The following is a 20,978-nucleotide window of genomic DNA, read 5'->3' on the forward strand; positions in this document are numbered from 1 at the left end:
GTGTTTTGCTTCATAAAAACCACTTCCACAGTCGTAAATTTCTCTTTTCTTATTTTTCACAAATATCATGGTGGGCCCACCTAGGTTCCCAGCGGAGGAAGTTCCCGCGGACAGTAAATACGCATCCCTCTCAAGGGCCACCGTGAGGTAAGAGTTTGATCCACACCGTCCATCCATTTATTTATATTATTTTGGGGTATAAGACCAAAAAACGGGTAGACTCAAGCTCAAGTGGACCACAGTGGGAATTGAACGCCTATCATTGAAAATGTTTTTTAGAGCCACAGAACTTTTGGATCAAGCCGATATGCGTGTTTTCTTTTCATCCATGTGCGTGTACGAACTTATGAACGGGTTGGATGGCAAAATAACATCACGGTGGGTCCTAGTAAGGTTCAACGGTGGGCGTTAATATCACCTCCGCTCCCTAGCAGACTATCTCTACCCCGCGTTATATATATATATATATATAAAACCCGCCTGGGAGAGAAACACAAGCGGTGAAGGAAATGGGGCTCTTCACATTGTGTCTGGGCGGAGGCGCCTTCTTTCTAATCGGTGCCTGGGAGGCGCTCTCCTCATCCTACGCCCACTTACACCCATCGCTCTCTTATACTTCCCAACCATCAAGAAAACATGGAAATTCCTTCTTCTCTTCCTTCACCCTCTTCGCCATCGCCCTTTTTTCCTTCTTGTCCATCCTCAATTCCATTTTTTCTTCCGTCGATGCTCTTCAACACAACGATCGTGTCGGCTTCGCACTTCAATTACAATATTCGGCAACTTCCTTCCTCTTTCTCATTTATTCCCTCACCGGATTCTTGATTGATTTCACCCAACTCCTTCCTTTACCTCCCTCAATTCTCAATCTAATCGCCCTCTTCGCCTTCGGTCAGGAATTCCTGCTCTTCTACCTCCAACGTAAGGACCCGTACGGCCTCGAGAACCGGTACTTCGACCTTCTCCTTGTTCCCATCTTCATCTGCTTCTTCTCAACTCTCCTCCAAATGGGCCTCCCCAAATCCCCCTTCCCGACCTTGGCCCGTGGCATTGGGCTGATTCTCCAAGGGACCTGGTTTATCCAGATGGGCTTCTCTTTCTACACAAGTCTGATCGCACACGGGTGCACTTTGCATGAGAAGAGCAGAGGGAATTACACGATTAGGTGCAAGGGGCATCCTGAGTCTCACCGGAGCAAGGCTATCACGACACTTCAGTTCAACTGCCATCTCGCTTTTCTTGTTGTATTGGTTATCAGCGCCTATTCGGTCATGGGTCAGGGTCACAGACCCACGTCTGATTACCGGAGCTATAAGCCGCTTAGTGAGGAATTGAGGCAGTTTGATAATCCATCCCAATTCACATTGAATTCTGATGACGATGAAGAAGAGATAACGTTGGAGGAGAAGGCAATTCAACAGAAGCCTCCTTTGCAGGTATTGGGTGCCAATGGTTTCGGTGCTCATTGATGTGGTGAGTTCTGATGAACTTCGGTAGCAAAAAAGGAGATTCTTTTAGGATGAGTCATGTTAAAGCATGTGCGTCTTCCCTTTTGTACATTTCACCAATGAACATGTTTGATGGTTTTTTTCTATGCGGAGTTGTGAGACGATGAAATTGATGTTGTTGTCTTGTTATTTCACATATTGCTTTTCCTCTGCCTGCAGAGCATGTAATCATCTTCCCATGGTTGTTTCTATTTCTATTATAAGCACCATAATTTTCCTGTTTTGCGATCAAATGCAAAAAAAAATTCACTTCTATTGCAGAGGTTGAAGTCGAAATGGTGGTTGCAGCTTTTGGGGTGCGTTTGGATGCACCATTGAATTGAATTGAATTCCAACCATTAGTTTCCTTCTGTGGTATCAATATTAACTGTCTAGCATATTCTGTAATCAAAATAATCTCAAGCAGATGAATAATTTCTTTTCGCTGGGATAGTCTGGCCTTCACACTGTTTGCTTTAGGTTGTACTAAAAAAGAATGTAACTTGATTTTGTGGGTGACATTCCCATCGTGAATGCTAGGAGACCATGCTAACCATTTTTCTCTTCCTCTTATAATAACTAAAGAGAATGTTTTCACAATTCAATTCAGTTGTGCATCAACACATTCTTAGTTATATCGTTAATCCAAATTCTGATTGCAAGGTCTATGAGAACTTTGGAAACTTATGCTAACAATTAACTGATTATTTACGAATTGTAAAAATTGAAGTAGTTGTTAATTGTTCTCGTACATTATCAAATTTGAGAATGTGAATGAAGAGACTCAAGTTGGATTTTTGAATAATATGAGAAAAAGAAGATCTAATAAAAGGAAAAAGGAAAAAATTAGGGGAAGAAATTCTTAGGAAAATATGCACATGTGATGCAAGCCCACGACCCACCATAGGTCCCAGCATGTACTGATTTTGGATTGTTTACTAATAGATTTGGGGCCTAAATATTAAGAACTGCAATCTACTATTTGTGAAAGATGTGCGAGCTAATTTAAAGATGTCATTTGGAGATATATTTGGGTATGTGATTGAAAATATGGGCGCTGATTCAAAGATGTGATTGAAAATTATGATGATTATTTCCAGATTTGTTTTTATTGTTATTAGGCTTTGCCATCTTAGGCAGATTATATTGATCTGAAATCAATTTAATAGATGGGGGGGGGCATTAAAGATTCATTTAAGGTATGCATTAAAGATTCATTTAAGGTCTATCAGTCTATTATGAGAAGAAGCTTGATATCAATAAAGTTATTTCTCCCTCTCTTCTAAAATATTCTTGTGGCTGTATGCTTGTCCATTTCTTTGCAATTTGGGCATCGAGATCTCATTGACTCAATAACTAGGTTTCACAATTTTGGTATCAAAGTAGGTCATCTTTGAGGATTTTCGACTCTATATCATCTCCTAATAGCTTCGAAGGAGGTGGCATAGGAAGAGTTTGCACAATTAACCCAATTGATCTCAACACTCACAGACCGAGTAGATCATCAACTCACGCATATGGTAGGCAATCTCACTAATCAAGTGGAAGAGCTTTGTCGTGGAGGGAATCTGGAGACCGTAGTTGGAGCATATGTACAAGTAGGAGGTCCCCACCAATGTCCTAACTAACAATGGGCAGTCCCGGCTTGTCACACCAATGTTCAAATCCTTTGATTGTTGGTAGGAGGTCCCCACCAATGTCCTAACTAACAATGGGCAGTCCCGGCTTGTCACACCAATGTTCAAATCCTTTGATTGTTGGAATGTGACAGAGAACTTGGAATTATGTTAGAAATTCTGGAATTCCATGGTTGGTTGCATGTTAAAGACTTCATCGATTGGTTAAGCAAGTTGGAAGAGGTGTTTGAGTACAAGGAAATTGTGGAGAATCAAAAGGTTAAGTTAGTAGCAATGAAGTTTTCTTGTCACACGTTAACGTGGTGGGACAATCTTAAAGCTGAATGAAATCCGTCAAGGTATGGAGAAAATAAATTCTTGAGAGAAGATGAAAAAGAAGTTAAAAAGGAAGATCCTACCTACGGCTTATGCCTGCTACCTTTATTAAAGATGTCACAATATATGTTAAGGGAGAAAATTGATAAATGAATACACTGAGGAGTTTTATACATTGACATCATGGGCAGGGTTTTGTGAGTTTGAAGACGAAAAGATTTTAAGATTTCTTAATGGTCTTAATCTAGACGTCAGAAATGAATTAGCTTCAAAGATGTATTTGTTTGGCTCAGATTTGATTGTGCGTGCGTGCGTACCGGGTGGGCATGCTAGAGCCGGATGTGGCTCTATTCGATCTGAGCTCCTTGTGCACCAATTGTTGAGATAGACCGATTAAGATCGGATTATGAAGATCGGCCGTTTATCCAACCGCTGATCATATGAGATTAGGCGATTTGCAAAGGGGAGGGTTAATCCTTTAAATGGATTATTTTTCTTGCGTTTTGATTGAAAGGATTTCACTGGAGAGTGTTATAGGCCTTTTGCATGACATACAAGTTATCCTGCAACAAATTTCAGAACAGAGAAGAATACATGCTGAGAACATTGACAGGTTGATGGAAATTCGTGTAGAAAGAATACCACTTCTTGATAATCGTCCTGAGATACCATTCCTCAATGAATGCAGGCTTAGGAAGAATGGCTAATCCTCAACTGAGGCTTGGCTGATTAAATTAGATTGTTGTTTTTCAAGCTAATCGAGAAATGGCTTACTCACGGCTGACCTAATGGTCAATTCGACTAGAATGGCCAAATTAATGGCCAGAATGGTTGATTTTATGACCAAAATGGCTGACCTAATAGCCAATTTGACCAGATTGGCCAAATTAATGGCTAAAATGGCTGATTTATGACCAAAACGGCCAATTCGAGTAGAATGGCCAAATTAATAGCCAGAATGGCTAATTTTATGACCAAAACGGCCGACTTAATGGCCAATTTGACCAGAATGGCTGAATTAACGGTTGAAACGTTCGATTTAACAACCGAAACGGCCAACTTAATGGCCAATTTGACTAGAATGGCTGAATTAACGGTTGAAACGTTCGATTTAACAACCGAAACGGCCGATTTGATTAGGATGTCCTTTGTTCTTAGATGTACAAGTACTCGCATGCCTGCCAAAAGCAATTCTTGTTGATTTAGATTGTTGTTTCTCAAGCTAATTGAGAAATGGCCTACTCACGGTTGACTTAATGGTCAATTCGACTAGAATGGCCAAATTAATGGCCACAATGGTTGATTTTATGACCAAAATGGCTGACCTAATGGCCAATTTGACCAAATTGGCCAAATTAACGGCTAAAATGGCTGATTTTATGACCAAAACGGCCAATTCGAGTAGAATGGCCAAATTAATAGCCAGAATGACCAATTTTATGACTAAAACAGCCGACTTAATGACCAATTTAACCAGAATGGCTGAATTAACAGTTGAAATGTTCGATTTAACAATCGAAACGGCCGATTTGATTAGGATGTCCTTTGTTCTTAGATGTACAAGTACTTGCATGCCTGCCAAAAGAAATTCTTCACATTTTATGAATGCATTCTTTGAATTCCAAGAGACGTTGGGGGAACCTCTTGTGTTTCTGATTCCTCCAAGATCTACAAGTAGTCGTGTGACTGCCAACAACAATTCATCATCTCTTCACATTTTATGAATGCAAAGAGATGTGGGGGGCATTGTTTACGCTCGATGTGGCATGGTCAGATCAAATGGCTCAGAAGATGCCACGTGGCAACCATATGTCACACATGGTGAAAATGAACTTTAAAGCCAAGAAGCTAGAGGCGTATCCATATTGTAAAGTATTAAATGCAAAAGTTCAACAAAAACAACTCTCTAGCAAAGCATTAAATGCAAGAGTCCAACAAAAGCAACAAAGTCAATGTTAGGAGCTCTCTAGCAAGGCTTCATCTACACGTTGCAAACATCGGAAGAGTAATGGTTTAGAAGAGTATACGTAATCATGTTGCTTATTGGAAATATGATATCTCTTGTACACGTGGTCAAATGTGATAAGCTATACTTATACGAAGGCTCAAGAAGATTTACACAAAATCGCATGGCCATCCATCTGGATCTCTCACACTATTGAAGACTACGCAAGGCCACCGTCTATCTAAATTTATACAAGCAGAAAAGAACGAAGAGCTCTAGGTCACACACTAACACAACCAAACCTAGCGTGACATTACTTATCTATCCGTCTCTCATGTACGCTTATCTTTTTTTATTTTATTCTAGTTTAGTTCCCTATCACTCACCAATTCAACGTTGCTCATAACATAGGTTGTAGTTTTTATCCTTAGTTTATCTCTCCACCCTTCATCTTGTTGGATTGTAGGGAAGATCACTTAGTTTTGAATGAAAGGCTACAGGGCTTTCCAATTGTGCGCTAAGTGATTCCGCCGGATGTCTCGCCACAAAGTTTGGTCCACACTCGGGATAAAAACTGCGACTCATGCTATGAGCAGCATGACGTTGGTGAACGATGGGGAACTAAACTAGAATAAAATAAAAAGATAGGCGTTCATGAGGGACAAATAAGTAGCGTTGTGTTAGGTTTGGCTTGGTTGTGTTGGTGTGTAGCCTATTGTTCTTTATTGCTTTTATAGACTTTGATAGTCCTTCGACAATGTGAGAGATTTGGATGGTTGGCAGTGCGATTTCATGCAAATCTTGTTAAGCCTTCACGTAAGCATAGCCTATCGTATTCAACCACGTATATAAGAGAGATCACGTTTCCAATAAGCAACGTGATTATGTATGCTCTCCCAGGCCATTACTCTTTCGATCTTTGCAACGTGCAGATGAGGCCTTGCAGGAGAGCTTCTGACGTCGGATTCTTGCATTTAATGCTTGCCAGAGAGTTGCTTTTGCTAGACTCTTGTATTGAATGCTTTGCTAGAGTTGCTTTTATTGGACTCTTGCATTTAATGCTTGCCAGAGAGTTGCTTTTGCTAGACTCTTGTATTGAATGCTTTGCTAGAGTTGCTTTTATTGGACTCTTGCATTTAATGCTTGCCAGAGAGTCGCTTTTGTTAGACTCCTGCATTTAATGCTTTGCTAGAGAGTTGCTTTTGTTGGACTCTTACATTTAGTGCTTGCCAGAGAGTTACTTTTATTAGACCTGCATTTAATGCTTCTCAATATAGACACATTTGGCTTCTTGGCTTTGAAATTTATCTTCAGCATGTATAGCATATGGTTGCCATGTGGCATCTTCTGGGCCGTCTGATCTGGCCATGTTAGATCAGGTGTTTGATGCATATACACTTGTATTACAAGCCAAAGAGATAATTAATTAGGAACTTGGGAGACGATTCGGTGCGCCACGAGGACCATCATTAACATTGAGGTAGCATTCTAACTTCTCACATAAAGCGACCATGGGGCCTCCCATAGGTCAACGGACGATGGGCCAATGTCCAATAATGAAGCCAAATCCCAACCTAGCATAAGGTGGTTATGGATGGGGGGCTAGCATGCCCAAGACAAGGCAAAATGACCCCTTTTTTATATGCTTTAAGTATGGGCAACTAGGTCATCATTTTTTCACTTTCCTAACATCAATTCATAATTAAAGTAAATTTGGTTGACAAAGGAGAATCTGTTGAAGAGACTCCTGACCACATGCAAATGAAAGTTGAAGATGACATAGAGTATAAATAACATGCATATGAGGATGGGATGCATGTTGGTGAAGATGTAGCAGATGCGTATAGCAATAGGATGGGTCGTTGGTTATCCAACAAACTATGCTATTGACACCTTGGGCGATGATGGGCAATGCTTGTAGTACAATATCTTCCATACCACTTATTCTAATGGTGGAAAAATATGCACGATTTTGGTAGACGGGTGGAAGCAATGAGAATATTGTCTCATTAGAAATGGTGGATAAATTGATACTAAAAAAAAAAAAAATCCATGTCCGTACTAGATTCATTGGTTCAAGAAAGGGGGGAGAAGTTTTTGTTAACTCCAGCTTCTCAGTCTCATCTCCATTGGATATAAGCACAAGGACGAGATATGATGTGACGTAATTCTCATGGATGTATGCCAGATTAATTAGAGGGACCGTGGTTGTGGGACAGATATGGTGCATTTGACTTGGGCTAATACCTAGTCCTTTGTCAACAATGGTGTTGACATCATGTTGCACCTAATGAAATATCTTCCATCACCCAAATCTAATTAAAAAAAGGGTCAGAAATCACCTATGTAGAAAAGTTTGAAGAGGAAATTAAGGAGACAAGCGTCATTTATGTCTTGTTTGCTGAAGAAAGCACAAAATAGTCGGATGTTCAAACCTCCTATACAAGAGCTCCTTCATGAATATGTAGACTTGGTGCCTGAAAAACTCTCAACTAGACTTTTTCTTATGGGGAACATACAAACACCACATTTTTTTTTTCAATTCTGAAAAAAAAAAAAAAAACACCACATTGATTTAGTGCAGGGTTCGAATTTACCAAAATTTGTGCATTGCTGAATGAGTCTAGCCAAATATGTCGAGCTCGCAGAAATCGTTCCTATGGGGTTGTGTGTGGCAGCTGGTATAGATGAATAAAGGTATGCCGCTTGAACGGGACCTATTTTCATAATAGGCAGCAAAACTATATAAGAAAGGGGGTCGAGATGACTGATGAGTGCCTTTTTAGTCAACAGAAAAAAGGTCTCATGTGGAGCTAACATGGCTGGCTGGCTACAAGTATAGCCAAATCAAGATGAGATGGGATAAGCAACATATAATGCCAAGTTAGAAGCTCGAGTTCAACGGCTTGTGGTTGTTAGGGATTCCCCTAGTGGGGTTAGGGAGGTGGCGGGGGTGTGAAAAGACTAGTTGCATCGTTGTATCTCCCTTTCCCTATAGACAAGCTATTGAGTTACTACTAGAGGGTTTAATTCGGTAAAGTATGTCACCGTGCATTGCTCTTGCTTTATTAATCCCTAAGAAAGATGGATTTTGGAGGATGTGTGGACATTTGTGCGATCCATAGAATTACTCTCAAGTACTGGTTTTCTATTCCTTAATTAGATGATATGGTGGACATTGCATGGAGCAAATGTTTTTTGAAAGATGGGACCTAAGGAGTAGATATCATCAAATACGTATCCGGCCTTGGGATGAATGGAAAATTACATTTAGGATTCATTATGGGTTGTACAAGTGGCTCGTCATGGCATTAGGCCTTTCAAATGCGCAGGGCACTTACATGAGATTGATGACAAAGGTACTCCACCCTTTTATGGGAAAGTTCTTAGTTTATTTCTGTGATATTCTATTTTTTTTAGTTCTAATTTCTCTATTCACTTTGATCGTTTACGACAAATATTTGATATACTGCGGAGTGAGTCACTATTTGTCAGCTTAAAAAAAGTTTTCCTTAATGATAGTGTTGTTTTTTTGGGGTATATTGTGTTTGGAAAAGGAAGGTTGACTAGGACAAAAAAAATCAAGGCCATTCTAGAATGGCCCACTCACGAATCCTTTTGGATGTTCATTCTTTCCATAACTTGGTGATATTTTACTGGAGAGGAGATATATTCGGTATTTAAGTACAGTTATTGCACCTGCCACCAGTTACATGAGCGAGGCAAGTTCGAATGGATTAAGGTGGCGGACTGAAGCTTCAGTACTATAAAAAAGGAGATGGTAGAGGCTCCAGTTCTTGCACTTCTAGACTTCAATAAAGTCTTTGAAGTGGAAAGTGATGCTTCAAATGTTGGCATTGGCGTGGTGTTGAGTTTGGAAGGAAAGTCGATCACTTTCTTTAGCAATAAGCTTAATGCTGCTAGGCAGAACTTCTCCATACATGATCTCGAGTTCTATGCAATGATTTAGGCGCTAAGAAATTGGAGGCATTACCTGATTCATCAGGACTTCATTCTATTCTCTGACCATGAGGTATTGGGATATTTAAGTCCCAAAAGAAGTTGAGTGCTCATCATGCAAAGTGGATGGCTTTTCTAGAAGAATATACTCTCATTTTGTTTCACAAAGTTGGAAGTTGGAACAAAGCGGCAAATGCTTTTAGTAAGAGGGTGTTTCTATTAGGAATACTCATTGTGGAGGGCGTGAGATTTGAGGCATTAAACTAACAATATAAGGACCCCATTTTGGCTTAGTGCCCGATAAATGCATGGATGGTCGAGATTTAAAGTGTGAATTCATCTCCTATGATGGCTATTTATTCACGATTTCTTGCTTATGCATTCCCAAATGATCGTTGCAAGAGAAGATCCTATATGAGCTACACGGAAGAACAACGAGTGGAAGCTTTGGAAGAGAAAACATTGGCCATGGCGGAGGAAAAATACTACTGGCCTCATCTGCTTCGTGATATTGAACTTTCATAGCACGATATTATTGATGCCAAGTCTCTAAAGGTCATTGTGCAAAATACCGATCTTTATAAGTTGCTTCCTATTCCTATCATACTATGGGTATGCATTTCTATGGACATCATTTTGAGACTTCTTAAGACCCAAGGGAAGAATATTCAATTTTTGTTATGCTAGACCATTTTTCAATGATGCCCCCCCCTTCATTTCATGCAAAAGGACGATGGTCATTTTGCATATACCAACATATTCTTTACAAAAATTGTTTGATGGCTTCATGGGGTATCGAAAAAAAAAATTCGGACCTTGATTCGAAGTTTGTTGTGCACTTCTGATGCACTTTATAGAAGCGTTTGGGACTAAACTTCATTTCTCTACTGCATATCATCCTCAAATAGATTGTCAACATGAGCCTTGGTAACCTTTTGAAGAGTATTGTAGGCGACAATGTATCTCAGCGGGACTTAGCTCTACCCAAAGCCAAGTTTGCCTACAACAACTTAGTAAATTGTACCATCGGAAAAACTCCATTTGAGATTGTAAATGGGAGAAGTCCACATCCTGTACTTAACTTAATACCATTTCCGGTACAAAATCAAGTAAGCGAAGATGCTGATGCTTTCGCTAAGCACATCTAAGACTTGCAAGCTCAGATGAAGATTGAAGAGAGCAATACCAGGTATCGAGAAGCTGTGAATGAACATTGGCCGGAAAAGATATGTAAAGAAGGTGACTTAGTTATATTTTAAGAAAGGTATCCAAGGGGAAGTTACAACAAACTCAAGTCTAAGAACATTGATCCATGCCGAGTCAAGAGGAAGTTTGGTGACAATGCCTATATGATCGAGTTGCTAGATAACTTAGGTATCTCACTGACTTTCAATATGGTGGATTTGTTCCAGGACCATGGCCAGGTGTCTGATGTGCAAGATGAAATCTTATTGATATGGATAAATAATTCCCGAAGTAAAATAAGGAAGAAGTTGAACATGTGTTGTACATGAAGATTATGACACTTGCCAATATAAGTAATACTTGAAATGGAAGAACAAGCCCTATTCCAAATGCATATGGATCACAATCGATGAATTGAAAAGATTGGATCCAAACCTCTAATATATGTATGAAGCGTCCAACTTGTTACAGTCGAGTTCTTTCCAACCTAGGGGGAATGATGTAGGCTCATGACTCATTGGAGGGCCAACATGTTTTGATTGTGAATTGTTTATTGACAGATTTAAGGCCTAAATATCGAGAATTGCAATTTACTATTTGTGGAAGATATGGGGGCTTATTTAAAGATGTAATAGGAGATATGGGGGATGTGATTGAAGATATAGGGGCTGATTTGAAGATGTGATTGAAAGTTTTGAGGATGATTTCAGATTTATTTTTACTATTACTAGGCTTGTTGCCATCTTAGGTAGAATAGATTGATTTTAAATCAATGTAATAGTTGGGGGGATTTGAAATAAAGATTCATTTAAGGTTTATGGGGGTATTTGAAATTTTCTGTGTGAGTTTCCTCGGGTATTAGAAGTTTGATATCATTTAAGTTATTTCTCTCTCTACTCAAATATTTTTGTGGACTCATCTGTTTCTTTGTGATTCGGGTGTCAAGATCTCGTCGACTATATTACTAGGTTGCACCAACATGCTTTTAAGTTAACCGCTCATGGTGTTGGTCTGGTGGTTTTGATTCTCTTTTCACATTGTTGTCAATGAGGTGACAAATTTTGCTTAAGCAAATGAATTGGAGGGGCCTATATCCCTAAAAACATTCACTCGCCACAAGTTCAAATCGTGAAGGCACTGGAAACTTGGAGGCATTGGAGACTTTTTCTTTAAGCATGTCTTTATTAGTGGTGCAAGGTTTCTTGGGACCTCATCCTACTTTGCTTTCGTCTTCCTTTCCGTGACTTGTTTCCCACTTGTGATATTGTTATAATGAATCTTATTATGAATGAGGAGAGACGCCATTCGGAAAAGAAGGGGTAGATGATCAAATCAGAATGTAACTTCTCCTGCATTATTTGATCATCATCGACTTCTTCTGACTATTTGGGGTTAGCTTTACGAATCTTGTTTTACTGATCATTCCTCTCCAAGTTTCCATCCTCAGTAAGCGTATAAGCCTTCATATCCTTCTTACCACCTTGAAGCTAAATAGTTTAATGTCTTTTCCTCATCCCCCTTTTAAGCCCTTCAACCTTAATCAAAGCTCTCCACCATACTGGGGCCCTTTGCAGTTTTTTGTAGTACATGCCCAAAGCATCTCAATTGGCTCTTCATTTTATCTCCTACTGAGGCTAGTTTGTCAAAATCCTACGATTTACAATTTACGATTTACAATATATGATTTTAGTCAAATCTTAAGCAAACTGATTTGAATCCCAACCTTGAATCCGTTTTTATATGAATCCTACAATTCTATGATTTGAATCCTATGATTTACAATTCAAATCCCGATTTACGATTCAAAGTATACTTGTTCTCTTCTATTTTAAGCTTCACTTGGCTTTCATTTTATGTTTTTAAATTGGTGCGGGCTTTAAGAATTGTTTAGAAAAGGTAAATTATTTTATTTGTCCTTTATAAGAGATTAAATGATAATATTTTCTTTAACGTTCGGCCATGTAGCTTTTTTCGTGAATTCTTCTTAACTGGTCGAAACACCAAATTTATGTATGACTTACCTTAATGTTTTTATGGATGGTTACGATCATGCTGACTTATATGTATCATCGAATGATGTTTGGAAATCAAAATATCTTTTTTCATTGGTCTACAATACCAAAGGCCTCTTTTCCACAATGATTCTACATTCAAGAAAGGTAAACAAGAACATAAATTATTAAATGATCCTTGTATGTTTTTTAAAGGGAAATTTCTTGAAAGAGAAAAAAAGGAATAAGAATCCTTCAACACTATCATGACATGCTATTACTTGGCGAACATTGATGGCAAAAGGAAGATTGATGATTTATTTTTTTAAATTTTTTTTTTTTAAATATGATTTATTTATGTTTTCCATTTTTCTTTTTTCAAATTTTAAAAAAATTATAAAAAATCTTATGATATACGATATGATTTGCGATTTGATACGATTCAATCCCTACTACGATTTGTGATACGATAATGATTTTGACAACATTGGGCTACTCTTTGGCTGCGTGTATGTTTTCTAAACAGAAATAAAAGGAACAAAATGGGGAAAAGCAATGAAATAATGCATGGTGAGAGAGCATCCAACACCAACACCACACCACCTTGGTTGTAATTACAGGGCATTAATCCAACCATCGACTAATTCATCTGTCTTACAAAACTTTATCCTGATTGCCCAAGATATAACTGTCCTGTACTGCACAAAGACTTCCTCGCTAGACTTGAGGTGACTGTTAAAAGCGTGATTGTTTTGTTCATTCCACAGTGATCATAGAACTACCAACAAAGAACCTTTGAATTTTTTTCTCTTTACCTCTTGGCACTGGCCTCATCCAAGATAACAGAGTGCCTATGCCGCAAAGGACAAGATGAAAGGATCTTGCCACGAAACACTTGAGCTAGCTTTCAGTGGCATTTATCTATTGCATGGGAGATGGAAATCATTATTCTAATTAAGATTGATAAACTCCATAATCCTTGTCTTTAATGTTTCTGTGAAAATGAGGGGACCAGGCTAGATCACCATCCCCAAAACTGAAACCGAGCAATAACTGCTTGTTGAACACCGATGACTGAATACAACCTCGACTGAGCTAAGAAAAAGGGGAGTTCTCTTTGTATCTTCCCAAAATCTTGATCTGAAACCATTTCCAACCTCAACAAGCATCCCTTCTGAGAAGACTCCCGCCCCACATATTACTGCCTTCCACACCTCAGAGGCCTTGTAGAGCGAGGACGGACTAGTTAATCAACCACTCTACTGGACGCCATATTTGCAAGTGATAACCTGCTTCCATGAACTGTTTTCTTCTATCCCAAACCTCCAAATCCACTTGCCAAGCAAGGCTTGATTCATAGCTTTGAGGTCGTTAATCTCTACTCCCCTGTTTGCATGGGGTTAAGTAAACCTTGTTCTTTGACACTACCTGACCTTGCAATGAGAAATCTCTTTGCAGCTTCTGAATTTTGTTAATTACACTAACCAGGCACTTGAAAAGTGACATATGGTAGATGGGATATTGGTTAAAGTGGCCCTAATAAGGGTGGTATGCCTACTTGAAAAATATCAACTTTTCCATACCTATCATTTCCGCTCCACCCTTTCAACAACCATGTGCTGTAAATGCTAGCTGGTTTCGGATCATCTCAATGGATTCCTCTAGTTCCCTTCAAAACGTCTTTCAGGGAGCCATTGACAATGACCGGATAGTGAAGGAAAAACCATGCATTCTGACATCTAATGCTTCCATTTCACTTCGGAATCCAATTCACGAATCATATACTGGAGGATGTCCCAGTTCACAAGATTGTAGGCCTTTCCCATATCCAACTTCACAATGAGCCTTGGAGTGCCTTCTCTTTGCTCGAGTCAATACAATCATGGCCTGTCTAGAATCCGTCTTACTTAGAGGAGAGCCTGTTGGGATTTAGAGATAACTGCTCCCAGGACCACTTTGAATCTTTCTGCTAATATTTTGTCCATAATTTTGTATGAGCAGCCAATGAGGCTAATTGGCCTGAAATCATTCGAGTTCATCACCCTCTCCTTTGGAACAAGGGCAATGAAAGAAAGATTCAAACTGAACAAGGCCTCCTTTAGCTTCCAGAATATCTAGAAGAAAGCATAGGAAGTGGTCTGGACTTGGTGCCTGATTCAAACTCAAATCAGCTAAAACGACTTTAACTTTCTCCTCCCCAATCGGACGTTCAACTCAATCAGCTTCTTCCTTGTTATTCTGATCAAACTAGAATTGTCTAGCTTGGACTGAGTCCATTTGTCAATAGACAAAGGTGGGAATAAAAATCAACAATCTTATTACACGCAACCTTCTCCTGTTGGATTGACGCTATTATTCTGTTAATCCTTTTTGTCGCATTCACTATTCCGCGGAAGAACTTAAAAGAGTTCTTGTCACCTTCCTTTAGCCAAACTGCTTTTGATCTTTGTTAACATATGATTTCTTCATCGTGGACTGGATTTAGTTTTGAAGACGGTCCATATCGACCTGTCTTCCAAGGACATGTATCCTGCTTCTTTGTTGTGGAGCCTGGAATTTTCAGAAGAACACACTCATTGGCTTTTTTCAGAGATCCAAGGTGCTCCTTCCAAGGTTGAATAAAGCGCCTCCTAATGAGTCAACGTCCCCTGACCTAATTGAGTCAGTGGACTTGTCCTGTGTGGCTTGGATGGAACATTTCTCCTCATGGCATGTTTGGCCTCAATGACCTCCAACATGGACATGAACCAACTTGTTTTAATATCAACAACTAACATGGACTTGCTACTTCTTGGGCTTCCTTGCTCGAATTGTACTCACATAATGCCCCAATGTTACTTAAGTCACCTGTCAGTCATGTTCACAACTGAATGTTATGAACTGAAGTTGGCTAGGATGCTAGATAATGAGAATGAACTTATATTGTATGATGAGAAGCTTGTTGCAGGTCTGAGGAGCGAATCCCAAATGAAGAAACCCTGTCTACATATTGGCCTAAGAACCTTCTACATATTTTACACCATTGGCCTGTATTACACCACTAACTATTCATCCAAGAATCCACTAGACTTGGACTATTCTACTTCCAAGTTCAGCTACAAAACCTCCTAGAGAACTTTTAGACTCTACCGGAGATCTCTACATGAGTGTTGCGCGTATGCAAAAAATATTCTACACTCTCCCACCATGTACCAGCTTCACTACCATGTATGTATCACTGTATTTATGTAGATACATACATATTTTTCTCTTTTTATGGATGGACATTGAAGAGTGATTTTTTATATTTTTCAATAAAAAAAAATAGTTTTTTGGAGTTTTTAAAAATTATGAAAAAATAAAAAATCTGTTTACTTATAAAAAAAAATAATGATTTTATTTCATTAGTGTATATGCGTGTATGGATGGATGTATGATACATTGATGGATGGATGAATGGATGTATGTTATGCATGTATGGATGGATCATGGATGCATGTTTGTATGCATAGATGGATTAATTCATCAGTTTATGCATGTGTGCATTAATGGATCGATGAATGGGTGTGTTATGCATGTATGGATGGATGATGGATGCATGTTTGCGTGCATAGATGGATTGGTGCATCAGTGTATGCATCAATAGATGGATGGATAGACATGTATGGTTGTACTTAATATGTATGTATGCATGGATGCGTGGATGGATGGATGTATTAGTGCATGCATGCGTGGATGGATTGGATGGGTGGTTGGTTGAATGGATGGATCATGTATGTGTGTATGTATGTATATATGCATGGATGGATGTATATGCATAGATGTATGGATGTTTTGCATAAAAGTTGTGTGCAGTGCCCTCAAGGTGCATATGGCAAACATATATTGATTAGGACTGTTAATCTGGTGGATCATATTGACATTGGATTACTTTTGACCATCCAGTTGTTTTTGAGTTCTAATAGTTTCATATGCACTGCTTCTTTAGCCCTTTCTCTTACAAGGTCACTTACCCGTGGCTATGACAGTTTTCGTATGCGTTTCTACAGACCCGACCACCACCGCACGTTTGTCACATGCCCTATGAGGAGGCTAATGCATACGAATATATGATGATGATGGATGGGGTTCATCTAGATTCTGCATTTAGGCTAGGCATGGAGTCTTCAATATTGATTATTTTCTCAATGTGTTAACCATCTAGCATTTTTCTCTGGAAATGGTTCTGTAACAGCAAATATGAAAATGAAATCCATTTTATCTCGTGGAAAAGTACATGCTAAACAAAACGGCCGAATGGACGGTCCACATCAAAGAAGGAAATGCCTGAATGATGTAAAGCTCACATCAAAGGTGGGCTCCATATGATGGGCGCTGGACATTGAAAGTAGGCCCCACATGAATTATGATGGATAGTGGATATTAAGGGTGGACTGAACAAAGTTGAGGGATAAATACTTGTGTAATGTTGGAAACCAAGTACACTTTTCTACTTTTTCTTTCTTCTGATGATATGTAGAAACCAAGATTAGCTACTTGAGGTGTAACTAACTTACAATCCAAACTTCCCCTTAAGAAGAGAAATGAAAATTGTCCTGATGTTGGGTACTGCAATGTCCACTTGTATCTGATTCAGAGAATTGGGTCCGTCCAATGTAGGACCCAATAGCCAGTTGTTTAGATGAACAAAATGTAGGTCCTACTTTTCACTATTGAAATCCGGTGCCTAGCGTGCAGGTATCAGTAATTTCTACTTGGGGATCCTTTAAAAGGTTGCCTTCATGCCTCTTACTGTTTCCTTAGATGGCTTAAATGGCCTTCTTTACACCTGCAAATTGAAACAGACGTTTGCCATGGAGTATGGCACCTGCAATGGAGGACGTGGGGAGAGAGAGAGAGAGAGAGAGAGAGAGAGAGAGAGAGAGAGAGAGAGACTATGGAAAGGGCATTTGGGCTGACATGCGGACGACATTAGCTGATGCAACAGATGTACCATGTGAATGTAGCCATGTAGAGCTTTTGTTGCAATGTCCGCGTGTGGGTAAAACACAAAAAAGTGGGGGCAGCGTCCTATACTCATCAATGAATTGAAAAGCCAAGACAAAAAAAAAAAAAAAGTCCAGTTAGTTGAAAGGCCAGTCACACTCAACCAAAACTAACGTATGCATGCACTAGTTAAATGTATATTAGTCGGTAGTGGGACACTGGATAGGTCATCGCCCCTAAAATCTGATTAGTCGACATATTAGTTTTTCATCTTTTCTTTCATGTTTCACTTTAGCACCCTTCTCAACTGGGGGCCTACTAATTGGATGATCTGAATATAATAGCCTACTAATTGGATGATCTGAATATAATAGAGCATCATAATCAGCCCGAGTAACAATTATTTCAGTGTGCTATTTTAGAGGATTTTTTTTTTTTTTTAGCCAGCTCACTCCACTTTTGTAAAATGGTGGTTATCCTCCCAGAGTGTGGACACTTGCATGGTGATCCACACCATCCAAACTATTTATTTATTTATTTAATTGGTTTAGGTGGCTATACCTGTGCCAGATCATAATCATATTATTATACGGCCCGATGTGCTGCAATCTCACGCACGTGCCGAAAAATTAGTGAACTGGCTAAACTAAAGGGTGAGAGTGGCAAGGAAATGAAACCGTCCCGGCTCTCAACGGGCTGGGCTTAGGTCTGTCCAAGCCTGGCCCGAAAAGTAAAACCTAGGCCTGTGACAGGCGAAAACAAACAGGGTTGGTTTTGGCTTATATGATTAATATGCACAGCTCGAACCATCTCCCATCACCCACTTTTCTGTACGATCTGGGCTGTTGATTGAGTGCGGCCCATCATGCATGATACATAACAAAAATCCTAAATGGGTCGGTGGGCCAGACCTGCCCATTGACAGCCCTAGATATACCATCCGAGGAAACGGTTTGCGTCCTGCCCCTGCCTGGAAGATAATATGTCCAGGCGGGGCTGTGGGGCCACTGTGATGTATGGTTTTGGTTTTTATCTACTCAGTCCATCCATTTTGCATATCATTTTAGGATATGAACTCAAAAAATTAGGAAGATCCAAGGCTCAAGTGGACCACAGTGGGGATTGAACTCCCACCAATAAAAAACTTATTGTGAGCGGCAGAAGTTTTTGGATCAATCTGATATTTATGTTTTCCCTTAATCTAAGTGGACCACTATATGACCAAAGTAAACATCACAGTGGTTTCAACGGTGAGTTTCATTATTGCCGCTGCTTCCTGTGGTGCGGTCCACTTGAGCATTGGACCCACCTAAACTGATCTGACAAAATGGATGAACGGCGTGGATAAAACCCACACATCACGGTGGGCCCGACAAAGCTCCTGGCTGAACGCACTAAGCATTTAATTTTAAAGTGTCCTGTCGAGATGGGCCAGCCCGGCATAGCCTGGCACATTGACAACCCTAAGCACCATGGAGTCCAATGGTAATGGATCAGATACATATGCATCAGCATACGATCATCCCACCCATCCGACAAATGTTGGGGATTGTGCCACGGAATCACACGGATGAATGTAGGATAGCAATATGAGAGCACCAAGCAAACATAAGAGAATACAAATATTTAACGTGGAAAACTCTTTCGGGAAAAAATCATCGCACAAAGAGACAGAAATCCACTATGAAAGCATAAATTACAAAGAAAAAAGACTTACCTGATTTGAACAACCTCAAATCTCACCCTTTTCTACATCCTTTGAAACTTTAGAACTATTTAGAAACCCTCTGCAATAGCTTAAGAAACTTTGAAATATCTTAGAATGACCCTAGGAGCACCCTAGGAACTCCTATTTATAGTTGGGAAACTCTAACTTTCCCACCGACTTGGAATAGTCCAGAAATCACCTCAAATTTACGTAGTTTGCGCACAATCTGCGTAACCTCCGACTAGTCAAACCAGAGCTCGGGCTAATCGAAGGACACTTCGACTAGTCGAATTTGTCCTTCGACTGGTCGAATTTCTTGGAAGTTCCAAAATAAATTATTGCTAGACTTTCACCCGAACTTTATCGGGCTAGTTGAATTTCCTCAGATTTAAGACATCTATTAACAACAATTTCCACCATGTCTTCAATCTTCAAACATGAAACTTCTTAACATGTTCTCTTATCTCTGCATCACATCATAGCTTCAATCAATGCTTCTCCTGCACACTTCGTCTTCCTTTTACGCCATCGCCAAACCCAGAGAAGTTGCACAGAACTTGAACGTCTCTGTAGGAACGACCTTGGTGAGCATGTCTGATGGATTCACACTAGTGTGAATCTTCTCCAGAGTTACACCTCATTCTTCAAGCACTTGTCAGATAAAGTGGTGACGAACATTAATGTGTTTAGTATGAAAGTGATAAACGAAATTCTTAGCCAAATTTTTAGCGCTTTTCCTGTCACAATTAACCGACATGGCTTCTTGCTGAAGCCTCAACTGATTTATCATACCTCTCAACCAAACACCTTCTTAAACGCTTCTGTCACTGCCATATACTCTGCTTCAGTCATAGAAAGAGCCACCACAGATTGAAGCTTTGACATCCAACTAATTGCTCCACCCGCTAATACAAACGAGTAACCAAAAATTGACTTCGTAGAGTCCACACTACTTGCGTAGTCTAAACCCACATAGCCTACCAACTTTATCTCCGTCTTCCTAAAAGTGAAGACGTAGTCCTTTTGTTCCTCGAATGTATCGAAGTAGCCATTTCATCACTTCCCAATGTTGCTTGTCGGGGTTTGACATGTATCTGCTCACAACACGGACTGCCTATGAAATATCTGGTCTCATACAGACCATGACATACATTAAACTGCCAACTACATTCAAATAAGGCACATGAGACATAACCTGTTTTTCCTCAATTGATTTAGGACATTGTTCTGAGGAAAGCTTGAAGTGAGCCGCATGGGAAACGCTCACTGGCTTTGCCTGGTCTATCTCATACTTTATCAGCACATTTTCAAGATATTCTGCATGTGATAGCTAAAGCCTGCTCCTCTTCATGTCTTTATGAATATCTATGTCGAGAACTCTCTTTGCGGCCTCCAAATCTTTCATCTCGAATGTCCTTGATAACCGAGTCTTCAGTACGTTGATTTTAGACATATCATAACTGGCAATCAACATATCATCAACATACAATACTAGGATAATGAACTTGTCATCTCTCGGTGTCTTATAATATACAAAGTGATCGTATTCACTCCGAGTAAACTTCTAACTCAACATGAAATAATTAAATTTCTTATACCACTGTCTAGGCGACTATTTCAGGCTGTGCAACGACCTTATTAACCTATAAACTTTTTTCTTTGCCCCTTTAACTTCGTAGCCCTCTGGTTGCTTCATGTAGATCTGTTCTTCCAACTCCCCGTGCAGGAATGCAGTCTTGACATCCATTTGTTCCAACTCGAGATCGTATTGGGCAACCAGTGCCA

General features: G+C 39.6%; 1 protein-coding gene across 3 annotated transcripts; it reads left to right on the top strand.

Moving 5' to 3' along the window:
* Positions 1 to 477: 477 nt before the first annotated feature.
* Positions 478 to 17,089, top strand: LOC131258309 (uncharacterized). 3 transcript variants are annotated; one of them, XM_058259539.1, is made up of 2 exons: positions 478 to 1,473; positions 16,734 to 17,089. In XM_058259539.1, exon 1 carries the CDS (start codon positions 510 to 512, stop codon positions 1,467 to 1,469), a length of 960 nt encoding a protein of 319 aa, XP_058115522.1. In that variant the 5' UTR covers positions 478 to 509; the 3' UTR covers positions 1,470 to 1,473; positions 16,734 to 17,089. The 3 variants fall into 3 exon arrangements, with proteins under 3 accessions (XP_058115522.1, XP_058115525.1, XP_058115523.1); XM_058259542.1 differs by lacking the exon at positions 16,734 to 17,089 and adding an exon at positions 15,458 to 15,903; XM_058259540.1 differs by lacking the exon at positions 16,734 to 17,089 and adding an exon at positions 15,468 to 15,903.
* Positions 17,090 to 20,978: the final 3,889 nt, after the last annotated feature.

This window comes from Magnolia sinica, chromosome 10 (assembly GCF_029962835.1).
Source record: "Magnolia sinica isolate HGM2019 chromosome 10, MsV1, whole genome shotgun sequence".
NCBI lineage: Eukaryota > Viridiplantae > Streptophyta > Magnoliopsida > Magnoliales > Magnoliaceae > Magnolia > Magnolia sinica.